Source organism: Micrasema longulum, unplaced genomic scaffold, assembly GCF_059751315.1.
Source record: "Micrasema longulum isolate JH-2025_06_02 unplaced genomic scaffold, ASM5975131v1 h1tg001288l, whole genome shotgun sequence".
NCBI lineage: Eukaryota > Metazoa > Arthropoda > Insecta > Trichoptera > Brachycentridae > Micrasema > Micrasema longulum.
In genome coordinates this window covers 27,092-43,734 of record NW_028278475.1, presented here as the reverse complement: position 1 = coordinate 43,734, position 16,643 = coordinate 27,092, and the positions used below count along the sequence as shown (strand labels likewise).

The 16,643-nt window shown below is 31.4% G+C and overlaps 1 protein-coding gene across 1 annotated transcript in view; it reads left to right on the top strand.

The window, feature by feature from the left end:
• LOC148276077 (adenylyl cyclase 78C-like) overlaps nt 1–16,643 on the top strand; it is a gene marked incomplete at its 3' end in the record, with an annotated part of 88,333 nt that overhangs the window by 47,697 nt on the left and 23,993 nt on the right. The window contains exons 4-7 of the mRNA XM_088234787.1: nt 649–765; nt 3,386–3,503; nt 5,833–5,906; nt 13,086–13,178. Coding sequence (XP_088090913.1) covers nt 649–765; nt 3,386–3,503; nt 5,833–5,906; nt 13,086–13,178 — 402 coding nt within the window. The remainder of the gene's footprint in view (nt 1–648; nt 766–3,385; nt 3,504–5,832; nt 5,907–13,085; nt 13,179–16,643) is intronic.

Here is a 16,643-nt window from a genome sequence, read left to right as displayed (position 1 = left end):
ATACATTTTGATAAAATTGTGTCATTCATTCAATAAAATAATATTTTGAATTTTAATCTATGTATTATTTTATTATTTTTCATAAGAACCAACTCAAATATTCCTTTTCTTGAATGAATATTTGAGTATTGAAATAAAATATTTTCATTTACATTTTTTGTAAGAAAAAGAAGACATTATAAATCACTATATTTTTGTGATTCACTTATTGCAGTCCTTTTGGTTTTCAATTGTTCATTTACCAAGCGTTTAACCTATTTAAAGCAACGGCCTTAGGCAAAACGGAGCTTTAATTTCGAACAACTGTCAAATTAATTTTTGCCCCCCTCCTCCCCTCCTACCCCCTCTCGGGAATCTACCGAAATCTACCGATTTATTTTTCTGAATCTACCTTTTTTCACTTGATCGGGTCTGGCAACGCTGGTGTCAACTCAAGTCAGTGGTAGCCGTGAGCTACTGAACGTGTCGTCCAAAAACTTGTCCGCGTGATATGCATACATAATTAGTACGAAATATGATGCACCGATTATCTGCGAACATTTGGTGGTATTCTAAAATATTATATTTGACTACAAGGTTCTGGACTTATGGGATCCGGCTCCGGCAAATTGACCACTGTACAGCGTGATAATTCAGATTTTTTTTCAGGAAGAAGCATTACCAGAACGGTTCCCGGGAGACGGGGCCTCATCATCAGTGGCTTACTCAGCTGAGGACACCAACCATGACTTCGAAATCGAAATTGATGACTGCAAGGAAGTGACAGTAAGAGTATCTTTTAATTTATTATTATTTATTTTTGTATTTATAAATCACGAGCTGAACCCGATAATGTTTTGCAATTAGATTTGAGTACATGCTCGTAAATATATTAAATTAACACAGTCGAAAGTTTAATACCAATTATTGTATTAAGCGTACTTGTACCTAGGTACATGTTTATGATTGAATTCCAGAACTTGAAATTATTCATTTTCAAATATTGAATTTAATTAGGTACCTACAGTAGGGCCAATTATATAGGTCACATTTGACACTTCATCACAATTCAAAAACATAACCTTAATATTATTATTTTTTATTTTTTTTAAATCTAGAATTGCACAATTGCTTAACTTTTTTCAATTACGATTACATATTTATTGTAATAATGACCAAAGAAGGTAATTTTACGATTTACTTTCACTAATAAACCATTTTTAACGTCGTTACAATCTTGCATAAGTAAACCCTTTTTAAACACGAGGGATGTTACCTAGAAAAATCAAATGTTGATAATTTTGTTAAATTATGTACTTATTATGTTCCTTAAATTTACGATAGAAAATAATAATGGGACAGGGATTCGACTTATGATTTTTAAAATAAAATTACAGTACCTATAAGTATTTTTTCATAGTAACTGAATTCAATTCACATATATTATGTTTGAAGTCCGAATCGATTCATTCACTTTAATCGATGTTTTTAAGCAGGTGACCTATTCAATTGGCCCTACTATAGGTACTTTTTTTATGTTTGAATTCCAAAACATAAAATAATGAATTTTCAAATATAGATTTTTTTTTACAAATGTTATACTCTGATCTTCTATCCAACAGGGGTGCACGCACTGTATGTGGGAATGCGATTTTCAAAAATGTATTAAATGTCAGTTAATATTATTTTATCACTACTGAAAATCCATTTAAATGACAAAACGGGTAGAAATTTAAAGGAATTTAAGGAAAGAATCTGATAAGGATCCATAAAAATCGAATGATGTTTGTAAACATTAAAAAAAATAAAAAATTAACATACCAAAAAATTACATCTTTAAATTTTTTTGGTATATGCATTCTCGGCGAATGCAGCCCTTGTATACAATGAAAAAAACCTTTTGCGCTCCTAACTTTTTTCTACTTTATAAAACGAAGATTTTACGAGCAACAAATATGTTCCTGGTAAAGATCTACATTTTGCTGAAAACCGCACGTAAATCGGTCCTGTAGTTATTCAGCCTATCAAGGACACACATGCAAACACTACCTTTTATATAATTCAAAGTATTTTACAAGTATAAAACATATGAATGACTTAATTTGTTTATTGAAATTTATATTTGTTATTTTTTTTATATTTTTTTATTTTTTTTTATTTTGTCTTTAAATAGTACAAACATAATAAATGAATGTCCTAATATTAACTTATATCTAATTATTATTTAAACATATTCTAATTATTAACATTTTTCAAACGATATACGTACACTTAAAAAGAAAACTTCTATAAAGCTAACACGAAAATTTATCTGCTAAACACATGGTTTTTTCACATGACATTTAAATGAAATAATATTTTTTTGCTCTCTTATTTCCAATGGTATTTCCTTATAATATAACTGTACAGCTCGGTGCATCAATGAGTTCTGTGTACTTGTTTTCCTACGAAATGGTAGTCTTACTTCATGTTTATTTCTTGTTTTATATCCGTGTTCACATTGATTAGAAAAAACCTTTTGAGTCAAATCTTTTGAGGTATAACCATTAATCATTTTATGAACAAAAAACATTACATTAAAATATATTAGTTGACGTACTGTCATAATTTTTGCTTGTTTCAGCATCAACTTTATTCTGGTGTATTTTTTTATTTTTTTTATTACTCTTATAGCCCCCATTCTGCAGAACAGTAAGTTTATTTTTTTCCCCTTCAGTTGCCAAAAACAAAATACTACTTCAATAATTTATATTTATTTATTTTTGCACCACAACAGGCCAGGAGGCCCAATTACAGTGGTGAATTACATCACAAAACACCCAGGCTTGAGAAAAATCACATTTTTATTTTCCGTGTTCTCACCGGGAATCGAACCCGGTACCTTCCGTGCATGAGTCAAGCGTCTTGACCACTACACCACGGAGGCCGATTATATGAGGCACAATTATGGAGTTATAAATCATCCTGCACGAATCTGCAGCTGTATATCTTCTAATTCTTCCCATAAGAGAAACCTTCCTTGCTATCTTATTTGTCACATATTTTGTATTCTGGGAAAAAGTCAATCTAGAATCTATTATAATCCCCAAATATTTTATCTCTTTTACATCCTTTAATATTTCTGCATCCATCATTATTGTTGTTATTATTTTTATTTTTAGTATTCATGCATGTTTCCACTTTTTATAACGTTGTATTCTTACCTGACAGGGCTGTAGACTCATACAGTCGGGGATTTTTTTTGGTAATACGTATCTTTGTAAAAAAAATCCATAAATAAAAAAAAATTATATTTCGTTTTTTAGTAAATTTTCAATTAGATTTTAAATTTTCTATTAGAAAACGGGAATTAAGTTGGGGTAGAGTGGGGTTTGGGTATGATTTAATATGATTGTATTTGTTACAGAAGCAAGACGCAAAAGACATGAAGGAAGAAAGCGACTCCAAGGTTTGGTATACGGATACCGTGGACTCTGCTCCTCTTCCAGTTGGAGAAAAGGAACTTAAATATGCTGGCCTCACAGGTTCGACTTCACGTTACTATAATTTACTTTAATTACCAACCATTTTGTAGAAAGATCTAGAAGACGCGAATGAAAAAAGTTATTACGAGGTTTCATATTTAAAAACTATACCATTCTTGTTGAATGAAAGTGAGAAAAAATACTGAATAATCAAGTATACACAACAGTTGAAATATGATAAATAATGCGTATTTTCGTTTTTTATAATACTAAAAAGATTTTAATTGTGTATTTGACCAGTTTTAATAATTTTTTAAGTCTGGCTGTCCACACAACTTAAGATGTGTATTTTGGAGAAAATGCCAGCCCTAGTAAAACTTTGACGTATTACGAATACGAATTAAATATACTATTTTATAATTTTTTTAAATTTTTTTTTTATTTAATTACAATTTTAAAAAAACCGTTAGGGTTACATTAGAAATTTTATATTGTCTAGTCATTTTATGTCTCGTCTAGTCTAGTTAGTTCAGTCATCATGTGCTTTTTCAGATTGATTTTAAATTTGTCTCCAGTAAAATTTTTCAAGTAGTAAGGTGAGTTGTTGTAGTGTTTAAGTCCATTATGTAGTATTTTTGACTGTCCTGTGTTTGTCTTCCCTTTTGAATATGATAGTGTTGTTGTTGTCTGGTGTTATATTTGTGTATGTCAGCATTTTTGGCTAATATTATGTCGTCGTCTTGTATGTTTCCCAGTGTTATTTTGTGCACAATTTTTAACGTCTCAATTTTAGTCAAGTAGTTTATGTCAAACTGGTGTGTTTTTTTGTACAGTTCAGTCGTAGAGGTCAAGTAGGGTAGGTTGTATGTTAGTTTAAGAATTTTATTTTGTTGTCTTTGTATTCTTGTTATGTCTGTCTTGTTACCAGTTCCCCAGAAGGCGATCATGTAACTCAATTTACTTTTGACATAGGCTTCGTACATCATATTTTTTTCCTTTCTTGGTATAAAATCTTTAATTTTGTAGAAGAGGCTATGTAGTGATGCTATTACTTTAGTGAGTCCGTCTATGTGTTTTGTCCATTTTAATTGTCTGTCCATTGTGAGTCCTAGGTAAGTCACATGTTCTAGTTCTTTAAGAGTTTCGTTGTTTATTTTTATGTTCATGTTATGGTTCTTCTTTTGTGTTTCGGAATGTATTATATTGCATTTCTTGGCATTTAGTGTTAAGAAGTTTTTGTTTGTCCATTCTAATAGTTTTTGCACGTCATTGTTGATGGTTTTAGTCGTTTCAATGTCATTTTTGTTTTCTAAGTCGTCCGCATAGATTGTTTTTATATAATTATATTAGGGTTCTTAGTTGTTAAGAATCGCTTAATTCATTTGAAACAATAACTTCGAAAATAATTTAACTGCGCATTAAAGCAACTTTGGTGATTTTTTACGATTTTTTAAAGTTTTGTATTTCTGAAATAACTCCGCGTGTGACGTCAGAATTTCATTTCCGCTTATTCTCATTCAGTTCTTCCCATTGGTCCAGAAGCGACAAGCAGACCGGAAATCTTCCATAGCTCCCAGATCAAAGGTTAATTCACATGAACCAGTGACGTCATTCTAAGTAGTGCGTTTTTATCAAAATATTATATATTTTTCCGTACATTTTCGAGAAACTTTGCAGTACAATTTAATGCTTTAATTTTTTTCCTCATAAGAAACTTCAGCCCCACTGGAAATTGGATACAAAAAATGTATTCTTGCGCGCGGTAAAAATTAGAGCATTAAATTGTATGTTAAAGTTGCTTGAAAATAAACGTTTTTTTTAAAAAATTAAAACGAACTACTTTAAAGGACGTCACCAGTTCATAAAACTCAACCAATGATAAGAGAGCTATGAAACAAAACTGGTTAAGTTACCGTCATCGAAACAATCGGCAGAACTGACCGACAATAACAGAAAGAGAATCTATGACGTCACATGCGGAATGATTTAAGAAATTTGGAACTTAAAAATTAATTGCGCTGATAATACGATCGGTCTCGCGGTATAATGGTCAGCGCGTTTGCCTACCTTGCGGGAGGTTTGGGGCTCAATTCCCTACACGGTTAATATGTAATATTTATTTAAAATAGTATTTTTACACCAGAGTATTCCATAGTCCCTTGACTGGTACCTGAATCGTAAGACTAATCATTTTACCTTCATGTGACAAAAATGAACAAGACACGCTGCGATTGGTGTACCAATGCAGTACCCAATGCACCATTAGGTGCGGAAAGAGAAAGATTTCAAATTGTTTTTTTTAATTGGCTCAGTTTCATAGTCTAATTCTAAGTCTATTAAACTAGGCCAATAAAGGTAAATCTTCAATTATTTTTTCTTTTTTTTCCAGATAAATCCGATGTTTTTAAAAAGGGTGTTTTGTACAAAGGAATCTACTGGCCTTCACTGACCAACAGCTTTCACGTGAGTTTATTTATTAAATCTAGCACAGAATACAGGGTGAGCCATTGCTAGCTCCTTTGTTTCATATATTGTTAAAAATTATCTTAATGTCTATAGTACCAATATTCAATACAGGAAATCCGTAAACAATCTAGCAGTACAAATGGATGAACATCTCTGCTGGCGAGCTCATACTAATGAATTAAGCCGCAAAATATTGTTCAGTCTACACTCACTTAGAAGGTTCCAAAAATTCTTACCCATTAATACTAAATGCACCCTTGTACAAGCATTACTACTACCCATTCTAGATTACGCTGATGTTTCCATGACTGATTTAAGCTGTGAGCAACTCGATAAACTTGAACGACTTCGGAATACATGCATAATGTACATTTTTGGTCTTAGGAAATATGACCACATTTCTGATTATCGTAGGCAGCTAAAATGGCTCAAAATTAGACAGCGGAGAGATTATCACTCCCTCTCACTTCCATTCAATGTACTTTATAGTCCTAACGCTCCTATATACCTGCGTGAAAAATTTCAACGCTTATCAGTTCATGGTTTATCTCTTTGTTATAATTCTCAAGGCACTCTCTTAATACCCATCCACAATTCCTCTTTCTTCTCTAACTCATACATATAGTGTCCATGCGGCTCAGCTGTGGAATCATCTCCCATCCACCATCAAAGATGTTACTACATTATCGCTGTTTAAATCACGTCTGAAAACCACCTCCTTTCTCTTCCTTAATCTCTCCTCCTATCCTTTTTCCTCTTTTTTCCTTTTTCCCATTGAGTAATAGTTTTGATTTAAGGTAATTTATAAACAAATTCGTTTATTTTTATTTTTATCTTTAGCCTTTAGATAAAAAAAAAAATCTATTGAATATGTTCTGTAACTTGAATTATTTAATTATATTTAATTTTTTATTTTTCTTTCTGTTGACGCCCATGGGGCTTTTACATTATACATGCTATATAATAAGAAAAAGTTACACATTAAACATAATTAACATTTTTTCAAATATAAAAATTAAAAAAAATATATATATTTAAAATTTAAAAATAAAGTTACATAGTTAACATAATACACTATTAAGACATAATACACACATTATATTATGTTTATAATATAAGGCATAACAGGATTCAAATAAAACATAATTATATTTTTTTATTTTTTTTACACCGGTAAACTAAACTTTAAAGTGAACTTATTAAAAATGTTGAAAACTGAAAAGGGTTTTATAAACTAAAAATATAAAACATAACACGGGCTAACTTTTAAGCATACATAAATACGATCGAAGATTTATTGACTAGACTCCGTCGCGTCGGTCGCGTCGGTCGCCTGTAGTACTTTGGTCTTGAATATGCTCAATGAGTAACGAAATATATCAACATCGCCATATTCATTACCAAGGCGATGGAGTCTAGCTATAGGTGAATTTACATAGTAGTTGTGCCCGCTGGACACCTCGACAAACACCGACTTATTTCGTGTGCGGCGGGAAGGTATTTTAATATTAACCAGTCGCGTTAAATCAGGGCTGTCCAGCGCGCCATTTACTATTTTATATAGGTTTACTAAATCGATTAAGATTCTCCTATTCGAGAGAGTAGACAATTTAAAATTATTTGATAGGAAGTTGTAGTCGATTTGGTCAAATTATAAAAATAAAACTATTATTTTATTGGTTGGTTGGAAGAAATTGCCAATTGGCAATAAGCCTGCCAATGTACAAATAAAATGATGTACAAAAAGTTAAATAAATAAAAAAAAAAAAAAAAAGGCTATTCAATAAAACAAATTTATTTCTAGGAATTTAATAAAACTACATTATAAGATATTGTATCTTACCTTGCTTTAAAAAGAACGTTATTACTATTATCAAACACTTTACATAATATAAGGGGGGGCAGAATAATACCTTAAGGCTATTCTTCCTACCTATCCACACTGTTCAGTCGGAGAAAATAAATTCTAGGTATTTGTTTTTTTTTCATTTTATAAACATATTCAGACAGTGACATTTCAATCTTTACCATCTCTGGAGGATCGCAGGAAAATAACTGACCTAATATTTTTATATAAATTCATTCATTCTAAAACCGCCCTTGAACCTGTAGCAATTGCACAGAAATCTTTAATCCGAGTAATTTTAAAAAAACATTTCGTTATCCAAGTGACTTGCTCTTCAAAGAATTCAGAGTTCTGAATATTATTCAACAGTATATATTGAGAACGGTAGTGGTTACACACATCAATAGAGACATATTCCCAAGCGTCAACCACAACCATAATATAAGATACTCTAATAGGGATCTGATACTAAGTGAAGGGGTCAACACTGTTTTGGCATCGAGACAACACTATTACGTAGGCAAAAAGGTCCATAATCTTTTGCCAGAATCGTGGAAAGACGGGAGTGTTGTCAAGTTGCGTTTGACCTCGCTCTTTCATGACATTGGTCGTAGGGAGTCAGAAAAGTTGATGCATGCCACGGATTGGAGATTCTTACTGGATGTCGAAAATAAAGTAAAAAAAATAATGAATAATTAAAAAAATATATATTTATAGATGACAACCATGAAGTTTCGCATAAATAAATTGTCTATGTTTTTATGAATGTATGTATGTGTATGCGCATGGGTGTGTGTATGTACATGTGTATATATATATATGTGTGTATATATGTGTATGTCTGTATGTATATGTATCAAAATGTGTATACGAATAAGTTTATATTTTGTTTGTCTGTGCTCTACATTAATTTGTTAACTATTATAATATATTAAAATGTAATTGCCTAGCTTGGAACGGGGTATGTACCCTTGTTAGCTGGGCAAAGTGAACAAGGAATTGTATTTTGATAAAGAGTGTAAATAAATAAAATAAATAAATAAATTCGATTGTTGCGAACTCCTGGATTTAATAAACATTAATATACCGATACGTAGAACTAGACGACATAGTATATATCTTAGAGTATAGATGTATATATTATTGTCACCCTTCTCAAACCAACTGTCTTTGTCACTCGCCAATACCGCGTATTAACCCTTACGCTGCTACGCAGTTTTTCAAGAATCTAATCAGAAACCTTATTATTAATACACTTTAAAAATATTTTATCGAATACGTTGTTTTCCAAACACACTACTGTTTTAAAAATTAATAGCAATTCTAAGAAAAATCTTCCATTTCATAAATATCTAATTCAAGCCCAGTGGAGTGAGCAAGATAGACAACTCGTGCCGCCCGCAACACATTCTCGTACAGCGGTTGTAAACCCTTTCTTAATCGAAAATAAAAACAAACAAAAATGATCTCGCACAGCAATCTCAAGGCGCATTGTTTTAATAGTTATTATTGAAACGACAGTATTATGATGGTTTTTTTGTTGATTGCGGGGCAAAGTGCCCTTATTATCAAACCTACCACTTCCATCAATGCATGCTTAACAATCTTTGAGTAAAATATACCTTGGATGATTCATATGAACAAGCGACGTCGTTCAAAGTAGTTCGTTTTTATTAAAATATTTAACATTATTTTTTATTAATTTTCAAGAAACTTTGCTGTACAATTTAATTTTATTTTTTCCCTTAAATATTTCTTTCTTGCAATATGTAAATATAACAATTTTATTTGTAATTTTTATTATGGATTGTTTAAAGGATGGCAAGCGGATGTATGATTTGTATCATATATTTGCTTGCTATCTTATTTCAGTTTTTATGTACATATTATTACTTGTTACTTTATTACTATTTGTTGCTATATTATTGTTGTTAACATACCTATGTGTAAATATTTTTCTGTCCCAAAATGAGTTTGTTGTAACTCCTGGGAGTACAAAAAAAATTTTTGTATGATTTAATAAATAAATAATGTTCGAATTTTTACCGCGCGTAAGAAAATATTTTTTGTATTAAATTTTCCGTAGGGCTGAAATAGGTACGAAACTGAATAATAACCCGTCGAATAAGTAATTTCTATGTTTTGAAAATGTTTTATACCACTGACGGTTAAGTGCAACAAGCAGTTCCCGAATTCATTTACCCTTTTGGGGATTATGACGTCAGCATCAGTCTAGTTAGAACTTTATGATAGGGATTAGCAACAACGATATATCATTGTTTAGCAGTCTAAGGGTTAAATACCGATTTGAACTGTCATGGCGGATCCTTTTTGTTTTTTGTTACTAGGACAACCGACCAAACAAAAGGGAATATCACATATTACGAATTCGGATAAAAATATATAAAATGGATTTAGAAAAATTAATTGTATTTTTGAAATCAATATGGATATTGTAGAGAAATGTTTTCATACATAACTTTAAAAATGAAAGTTTAACGAAATGTGTCACTAGAAAAACGCGACATGTTTGGCATTGATAATTGTGGCGTCAATGACTCGTGACGACGTTCGATATTAATTTTAACAGTAACAAACAAAGTTCGAAATTAACTTTATTCGTGACGTATTAGGGGCATGGCCAATGCAAAGACCGTTTTCACAGGAATTTAAAATTTAAAAATGTGTTTTATGCTACTAATAAGTCAAAAACATTTTGAGTTTGTCCAATTTTTTGTAGACAAGGACTGGATTCAACTTCCTGGGAGCTGTTAATATTAACTTATTTATTTATTTTTTTAATGCACAAAATACACAATTTTACATAGACACAATTATATGTTTTTTATGTCCCGACTTGTTAGAAAATTCCGTGTTAAGTCGGGACTCTTCGATATATAAATCAAAAATATTTATTTACATATTAAAACAATATACAGGTAATCAAAACAATATGCAAAATAATCAAAACAATATACAAAATAATAATAGAAAAATATACAAAATAATAATAGAAAAATAAAAATAATAAAAAATTATAATACATGTCGAAAATGGAATCAAAAGTTATATAATAATACGTATGACAGTGATGACATACTCATATCGATATACGTATATGGATAATAATGAAAACAGCAGCGATGTTATGCATTTATTCCCGGAGCAATCTCATACAGTGGTCTCTACCCCTCGATACAATCCAATTATGGACATTACAACAGAGATGAAGAACATTTGAAAATGAAACATCAACAGATGAAAGAATTGAAGGAATATAGATGTTTAAATATGGGCAAAATGGTGAATGTTACACAGAGTTGTAATTGAGCTACAGGAATCGAACCTTGGACCTCACCACCATATTACAAGGCGGATGTATCTCCATTTAACCCTCCCTCCCCGGTGATGTGTAGCTAGTACACATTGCGTCTAATAACTATAATATCTTTATAAGTGTAATCAATATTGGGTTAAGATTTTCAGTATTCCTCCATTACACATTTACGTACTAACTAAAATAGTTGGTTATTCAGCAATAAGTACTTATTAGGCACAAAAAAGCATTTTATCGGAAATCGGGGATAAATTACAAATCATCAAAAGTATACTCTCAGTCAGTCACGTAGTCCAGTACTATGTAGCTACTTAGTAGCTCTCGGGAAGTTGGCGCGGGTACACGTTTCGCCTGAGTCGTTAGCGATACACAATGGTTTTTTCATGTGTTCAGCAGTTAGATTAAAAATATTATCATCTTTGATTTAAATTATTAAGTATTAATAGACTAGAAAGGGTCCAACAATTTTTTTTCAAGCAGGTCGACTACCGGTTAAACATTAACTTTTCTAATCATGCTGAAAGTATGCAGTACCATGGAATAAACTCTCTTAAAAATCGAAGAATAATGTTGGACCAGTTATTTTTATCCAAATTAATAAATAATAAAATTGATTCTCCTAACCTACTAGAAAGACTTCCATTTCGTGTGCCATCTAGACCGACGAGACAAAATCTTTTGTTTTACACTGAAAACGCGTCAAAAATCTATTTTAAACAAACTACAATACCTAGAATATGCGACCAATATAACAATATATTTACCGAGGCTGATATTTTTGTGACAATGCATGTAGGTAAATTTAGGTAAAAAATTATAGAAATTTTGAGAGAAGCAGACATTTAACATTAACATTATATAATTATTTTTTCATTTCGTTTCTTTTACATTTATTATATTGAACATAATTTAAATGATTGTATTAAGTGTAAATAATTTTTTTGGTGTGTGCATGAGTTTCTTACACTAATATACAAAGAAATTGGCAATATATGTGTACATGCTGTTTGTTTACCTAATAAAATAAATAATATGGTTTTTTTTTTTTTTTTTTTTTTTAATTCCCGCCAAACTGCAGAAGCAGTTTTTTTGCAGGGATTTCTCTCTTTAAACATTTTTGTAACATAATATAATAAATGTTTACATAAAATATTTTTTTTAAAAAATCTTAAAAATATCAATAAAATAAAAGTTTAAAAAAAATTAAATACAAGTTAATCAAGTCTTTTTTGAAAACGAAATATATAAAAAATAATAAACAAACACTTTTTTTGACACTGTTTTAAATTGTTTGGTTTCCCCATTTTTTTTATATTTTTTTTTTTTTTTTTTTATAGACTAAACTTAGAATTTAAGAAAAAGATTTTTAAAACCAATTTTACTTTGTTTTTATTCATATCACTATTTTTTATTTCGTCCGGGAGTCTCTTTACTATTTGGTTGATTAAAGCCATTCCGTAAAAAGATTTATTTTTCTCTTTTTAATCTCTTTTTTTTAAATGTGTAGTGACTACACAGCACCGTAAAGAAAGGGTGTTTTTAGGACAAAATGGGAAAGGTCAATCAAATCATGTATAGGTCAATTCTAGTGTTGGCGCTTTTGCAAAACTTACACAAAAACACTTTTGATGTACAGAATATTGATTTTAAGTGAGAAATTGTTATCGCGTCGCTTATTAGCACGTCGATAGTTATTTGTGATTAAGCTACAAAAATTTCGACGCCCAGTGTGGTCGCGCCGATTCAAAATATTCGTGCCAATTCCCTTTTTAAATATCTTATTTTATGAATGTGTAGTGACTACACAACACCGTAACTCGAGGGTGTTTTTAGGACGTCAAGGGAAAGGTTAATATTATTTTTCAGAAAAATTTCCTGAATTTTTCGAAAAAACTCGTCCTGAGTTCAGGCTCTATTAACCAATGAGAACTGTGTTCTACTTTCGCACGGACACAGAGAACAATAAATCAATGATGTATTCTTTTTGTTGCAGGATTCTCACTTGGAATTATCCTACCTAAAATATTCACACAGACAACGCCAGAAGTCCCTGATCATCGTGAACTTGGTGGACATACTCCTCAAGGTAAGAATCTAGAGTGGGTTTTTTTTACATTTTTTTTATTCGGAAAATATACAGTCATACATAATAAGTATTAAAAACAACAATTTTTTAACATAAAAAGACCATTAACATATCACAACAGAGATGAAGAACATTTCAGAAAAGGTAATATAGAAGTCTAGGCATCTACAGGGCTTATGACCTGTCATTAGCTGGTTTAAGTGATTTATAAATGGGTATAAGTGAGTTATAAAAAGACCAATTAAGTTTTTATAAATTATGCAAGAGATATAAACATTAAATGTGACAAAAAAATAAATAAATAAGAATTTCAAGTGAGAAAAGAATAATTGTTAGCATTTGCGTTTTCCATGGAGGTAATAAATTAAAATAAATAAAAATACCGATTGTACACTCCGAGCCATCCACGCACACACATGAACGCAGAGAGAACCCCTTTAATACCCTGTCATCGCTCTAATTTTCTTGCCTCCTCTTTCACAGTAGTAGCCGCTCGATTGTGAAATATTCTACCCACTAATGTTAGAGACCTCTTCTTTATTTACATTTAAGTCAAGATTGAAATGTCACTATCTAAATATTTAAATTGTTCCTTTATCCTTCTTCTTTGCTTTCCATCCCCTCTCCTCTCTTCAAAGTATAGTGTTATTTTTTTATATAGTTTTATTTTGTTAATCTTTGTTTTTAATTTTTGGATAAAATTGTAAGATTCAATATGTCCATTTATTTATAATTTTCTTTGGGTTTGGGTAGATAGGAAGAAATTGCCTTAAGGCAATATGCCAGCCCTTATATGCATATATATTGTATATCTATATATATAAAGTGTCAAATAAATAAATAACGCACATATAAAACATAAACAAACATATATACATTACATGCGGCACAAATACATAGCATAAACCACTCAAGATGCACATTCAGCAACTATTCCAAATAATCGACCCCATGAAGAAATTTTATGTACAAATGCAACGTGCAGTTAAAAATGTCTACATCAATACTGAGTCCGTTATAATTTCTACAGGTACGTCTAATGAATGAATTCCAGGTATTATTGTTTTTACAAGTTGGTATATAAAAAAGGAAATTTAATCTGGTATAGCGAAGAGGACAACGGAAACCAATATTTTGTAAAAGATACGGCGAATCAACTATATTATTTAGAATTTTGAAAAGAAAAATTAAATCACATGTAAAGCGCCTTTTTTGTTGTAATTCTATATTAAAATTAATCAAAAATGCGCCGTAATCGTTTTTAATGTTCTGGGTTCTGCAATGCAGATGAAATAACACTTTTAATAAAATTCAATTCATTTATTTTAAATAATACATACATTACAAACTAAAATTAAATGCGAACATATTATTGAAATACAAAACAAAACAAACAAACAAACAAACAAACAAACCATCACGCCATTTCCCCGTAGAAATAGGTAGAGAGCATAGAACGCCATAGCACTCTATCTTGGCATACAGACCTCGCTTCCTCTACATTCGTACATCTTTTCATGCACGCACGCCGATTGTTCCTACTTTTGACATGTCAATCTTCTAGTATTTGATGGACTTGATCGTGCCATGTCTTTCTCGATGTTCGTCGTTTTGTGCATCGTAGATCCTTTTAGCCGTTCTATCGCTGTCCATTCGCTCTACATGTCCAAACCAACGCAGCACGCCTTTCTTGATTCTGTTGATAATGCATGTCTTAGCCTTACACACTACATCGTTTTACCACACATTCGCCGAGGGATCGCATTTCGACAGCATTCAACCTACTTTCATCATCATTTTTCCAATTCCATACATTAGAGTTGGCACTAGAACTCCGTTGTGAACTGCTAGTTTAGCCTGCTGCGATAAACATGTGTTTGCCAAAGTAGATTTCAGTGCACCGTTAACCCTGTTCCCGGCACTCACCCTCCTTTCAATATCTTTCTCGGTCTTTCCATCCCTAGTAAACATACTTCTTAGATACACAAATTCCTCTACCTGATTCAGAATATCTCCGTTCACACTGATCTCACATTTAATTATATTTTCATCCCTTATCTTTCGATTTATCAACATTCATTGGAAAATCGCTTTTCTTGAACATATCGTAGACTTTTGTTACCAAGAATTGCGGGTCTTCTTTGCTGCTAGCAAGAAGCACGGCATCATCCGCATACAGAAGACAGTTAACAGTTATACCATTCATTTTTGCTCCCATTCTTAAATCTTTCAGTTCTTTCATTCAGTTATCGATGTATGCGTTGAACAACCACGGTGACATTACACATCCCTGTTTGTGACTCCTTTAAGAATGTCAAACGACACCAGGTACGGCATTATCCGCATACAGAAGACAGTTAACAGTTATACCACCCATTTTTGCTCCCATTCTTAAATCATCCAGTTTAATATAATTGACTCTTGTCAAAATAGTAGGAGAATCCTGCTCCGGAAAACCCCTCCAGATACATGGAACAGATCAACATCCGGAGCGATGTTGTTCAGCATATCAGTAGCCCTTCCAACAGGCATAACCATCGCCAGGTTGGTCCTGTATATCGAAATATAAAACAATCTATGCTGACGCTGTCTTGGGTAATTATGAGGAACATACAAACCAATGCTAATCATAATTAAATTTTGTTCCCCATATGAATGAGATGGCAAATAGAGCCACAAAAACCCTTGGCTTTGTTTTCAGAACAACAAGAGAGTTTAAGTCGGTTGATGCATTTAACATAGCCAGAATATGGATCCTCAGTTTGGTCTTCTCATTATGTTACCCATATAAACAGTGCGGAGGAGGTCCAACACAAGTTTTTAAGATTTATGAATTTCAAATTAAACATTCCAATTGAAGAGCTTAACTTTAAATGTTTAATGAAGCAGTTAAAATTAATATGTATGAGTGATAGAAGTGAAATTTCAGATTTAGTGGTGCTTTTCAAGTTATTAAATAATGTTCTTGAAAGTCCCGCACTTTTAAATTGTGTTAATTTTTATGTGAGACAGCGTGGGACGAGACAAAATACTTCTTTTGCTGTTGATTTGCATAGATCAAACTATGCCAAATATTCGCCTATTCCACGGTTCCACATGTTAGCAGACAAACATGGAAACTTAGATTTATTTAATTTATCTTTATGCCAATAAAAATCATTACTTTTTAATCACTTCTTTTCTAAATTATAAAAATGTACCAAGTGTTATACTTGTTTTACTGTTTATGCTATGATGCATCGCCTCTGTTACTTTTCTTACTTCAATACTTTTTATATTTAAACCCTTCATTTATTGCATAAAAATGTCTGCCTTAAAACAGGTTGTACCTAGTTAGGCAGACTAGACATGATCCAGAGAACCTAAGTGTTTATGTAGTATATAAAGTTATTGTTATTTTTGTTAATAAACTTTGATTATTATTATTATTATTATTGTTAATTAGCTGCATACCTATGTTATAAT